The sequence below is a fragment of the Cicer arietinum genome, chromosome 3, assembly GCF_000331145.2.
Source record: "Cicer arietinum cultivar CDC Frontier isolate Library 1 chromosome 3, Cicar.CDCFrontier_v2.0, whole genome shotgun sequence".
Classification (NCBI taxonomy): domain Eukaryota; kingdom Viridiplantae; phylum Streptophyta; class Magnoliopsida; order Fabales; family Fabaceae; genus Cicer; species Cicer arietinum.
Window position 1 is genome coordinate 37,871,011 of NC_021162.2, and position 3,263 is coordinate 37,874,273.

The 3,263-nt window shown below is 35.8% G+C and overlaps 1 protein-coding gene across 7 annotated transcripts in view; it reads left to right on the forward strand.

The window, feature by feature from the left end:
* Positions 1 to 2,804, forward strand: part of LOC105851738 (casein kinase 1-like protein HD16) — an 8,543-nt gene extending 5,739 nt beyond the window's left edge. For 5 of the 7 annotated variants that reach the window (XR_012162468.1, XR_012162469.1, XR_012162470.1 and 2 more), the window contains 4 exons: positions 1,271 to 1,346; positions 1,466 to 1,532; positions 1,609 to 1,854; positions 2,312 to 2,804. Coding sequence is in view for 3 of the 7 variants with exons in the window: in XM_073366729.1 (XP_073222830.1) it covers positions 1,271 to 1,346; positions 1,466 to 1,478 (89 nt within the window). In the remaining 4 variants the exon portion in view is untranslated. The remainder of the gene's footprint in view (positions 1 to 1,270; positions 1,347 to 1,465; positions 1,533 to 1,608; positions 1,855 to 2,311) is intronic. The other 2 variants (XM_073366727.1, XM_073366728.1) reach the window with 2 other exon arrangements.
* The last annotated feature ends 459 nt before the right edge of the window (positions 2,805 to 3,263 follow it).

Sequence of the window (3,263 nt, forward strand, 5' to 3'; positions counted from 1 at the left end):
TTTTGGTTTAACACCACCTACAACATTTCAGCTGGAATGACCCCTTTCAAGGCTTTGTATGGAAGGGATCCCCCGACAATGATTAAAGGGTGTACTTTTACTTCTAAGGTAGACGCAGTTAACCAGCTGTTGATGTCACGGGATTTGATTTTACTAGAGTTACAACAGAATTTGTTGAAAGCTCAAGATGTTATGAAAACACAGGCCAACAAACATAGAAGACAAGTTGAATATGAAGTAGGGGATTGGGTATTTTTAAAACTTCAGCCTTATAAGCTGAAGTCGTTGGCTCGTAGACCTATCGCGAAACTCTCTGCTAAATTCTATGGTCCTTATCAAATCCTTGAGAGGATTGGTCCAGTTGCATATCGCTTAGAACTTCCAGAATCTGCTAGAGTTCATCCAGTTTTCCATGTATCTTTGCTAAAGAAAGCTTTGAAGCAGGGTCACCAACAGCCGGCATTACCACCAATGCTTTCTGAGGAATTTGAATTACAAGTGGAGCCAACTGATATTTTGCAATATAGGGAGGATAAGGATGGGAATTTGGAGGTCTTGCTCCAGTGGGATCAGTTACCAGCATGTGATAATTCGTGGGAACTTGCTACACAATTGCAGCACTCTTTTCCTCGGTTTCCCCTTGAGGACAAGGTCATTCTTTTGGGGGGGAGTATTGATAGAGCTAAGAAGGACGGAAAGAGAGGAATGGGGGGAATTTTGGAAAACAGTGGAGTAGGAGTAACTGATTCTGGGAATCAGTTAGAGATTTCTGTTTTCTTTCCCATCTATCTGTTTCCTTTCCCATCTATCTGTTTTCCTTCTTTCTCTACAATTCTTTGTAATTCTTCTATTCAATCAATAATACAAAGAGATTAGGGTTCATTGATCCTAATCCACCATTCAGTTTCAATTACGCTATTTGTTCCTAATTGATACCGGTATTAACACAAGTTGAACGGTTTTAATATTATTTTCTTCAACAAAGAAATTAAAAGCAACATATGAGCGACAAATAGTTTATATGTTCTGTTTTACTATATATTTTCTTGACATAGTTCTTTAGCTTCTAAATATCCCAATTTCCACTTTTAATATACAAAACTGCTTTTGTGGAGAACTATTGTTAATTGGTTAACTGTATGCTTTTTACACACCCTCCCTCGTGGATACTTTGAATATCTGAGTGGATTATGGTAGAATTGTTACAGTAACTGTTTTTCTTGTTTTTTATTTGACTTACTGCTTTGCTTTTACATTAATAAATGTTTAGGATGTCTCCTTCCTGAAATGGTCTCGTGTATAGCTGTTGAGTCCTTATCAATACTAGAGAAGTTGCACGCAAAAGGGTAAGTTATTTCGTCAATTTCTTCCTGCTTAGCAAAATTTATGATGTTTATTTAGTTTTGGTTTTAGTTTTAGTTCTATTTGTCCTAAACAATTTTGTTGTTCCTTTTGTTCATTATAGTTATTTTTACTAGGTCAGCCCAGCCCAGCACAGGAGAATAAGTTATTTCTTGTTGACCTTGGATTAGGTTAGTGGCTGAAATTATATATGATAACTGTGTATTGAAGTTATCATTCTTATAATCCATTAATTTGTATTCGCAGCAACAAAATGGAAAGATTCCTCAAGTGGAAAGCATACTGAATACGATCAACGCTATGACTTTATTTCACCTATATTGTTTCTCAATCTAGTTCTGGTGGCTTGTTTCTCACGCTCCAATTTCTTCGCCACCAATCTAGTTCTTGGTTGCTGGAGCGCAAGTAAAACCTCACATACTATTGCTAAATGACCGAATATATGACACTAAATTCAGGTCTCAATTTTATATGATTTCTAACTCAAATAAGGTATATTAATACTTAGATTCCTTTTATTTTGAAAATGAGTAGGATAGTTTTCATTTTTGTAATATTTTCAATCATATGAATAATATATTGCATGTAAGTTATGCTTGTACTTAGGCATGCTGACTTTTATATTGCATACTATGCCATATTTCTAGTTAACTAAGAAATGCTAATGCAATGCTAGGCATGAACTACAAGTAGTAATATACACCCTATTGGACCATTGTGTGTGTGGCAATCAATAATACATATGACTTCGTTTTATTTGCTCAATAATAGAATGACTAGTTGAACCTCTAATGAGTCTTGTAAAGTCTTACGAGGGTGGAAGAGAGAGCCATGCTCATAAAATTATTAGTTTTCATCTATAAATTAAGTACCATATTGACTATTGTTTTCTTTCTTGAACTATGGACGAGAACATCTTCTTGACACACAAATTTTTGGTCTTTTGTAGTGGTGGTGAGGATTAGGCTCAAGCAAGAATCAATAAGTTGGCCAAAATACTCAAAGAAAAGGAAGTAGGCTCCACAATACATGCTACAGGTGTTGGAAATATTAGCAGTGTCATACAAAAGGATGAAGAGCAAGCCCCGATGAGGCATTCATTTCACTGGTCTGCTGAAAAGCTATATTATGAAGAGGCACCTCTGTTGCATCATCTGGAAGAAATGGCACATGAAATCCATTCCTCTTTTGGTGTAAGAATGCATAGATTAGGGGTTTTGTATAGGAAGGCAAGCTCTAGATTGCAGCATGTGGACAGGCAAATGGTGCTTGGAGGATCATTGTAAACAATGTGACTAGTCATGCACTGTACATGTCAAAGTCTTTATTTTCTTAAAAGTTTTAAGGAATGTTTCCTGAATACCACAACTTTCCTACTCAGATTGTAACAGATAAACCAGCAGATTAACCATGTTAATAATGAATAGAAAGCAATTTTAATATGTATCAAGTGTTATTTTTATAGCCCATATCCTCTAAGTATCTACAATCAATAAGCATTTCATGAATACAACTCGTTATCAATTCATCTATTAGAGTTTTTCATAAGACTTGTGATGAAACCTTTTGACTGAAAAGGCTCTTTGTTAAAGCCTATTATTGGTGTAATGAATAACTCAACAACATATTGAAAATCAAGTGGCAGTTAAATTCTAAGTCCTTAATCAAAGTTGGACTAGAGGCAACTTAGCCAAAGGCATCATAGCTCTCAGTCAGAGGATACGCGTCAAGAGGATGTAACAGAGGGTACGCATCTAGAGGGTGTTGAACAGTGATCAGAGTCAAAGGAATGTGAACAGTTATCAGAGTCTGAGGAATGTGAACAATGATCATACTTAGAGTAATAAGAACAGTGATCAGAGTTAGAGGAAGAAAAGAAGAAGCAACGTTAGAGGAAGAAG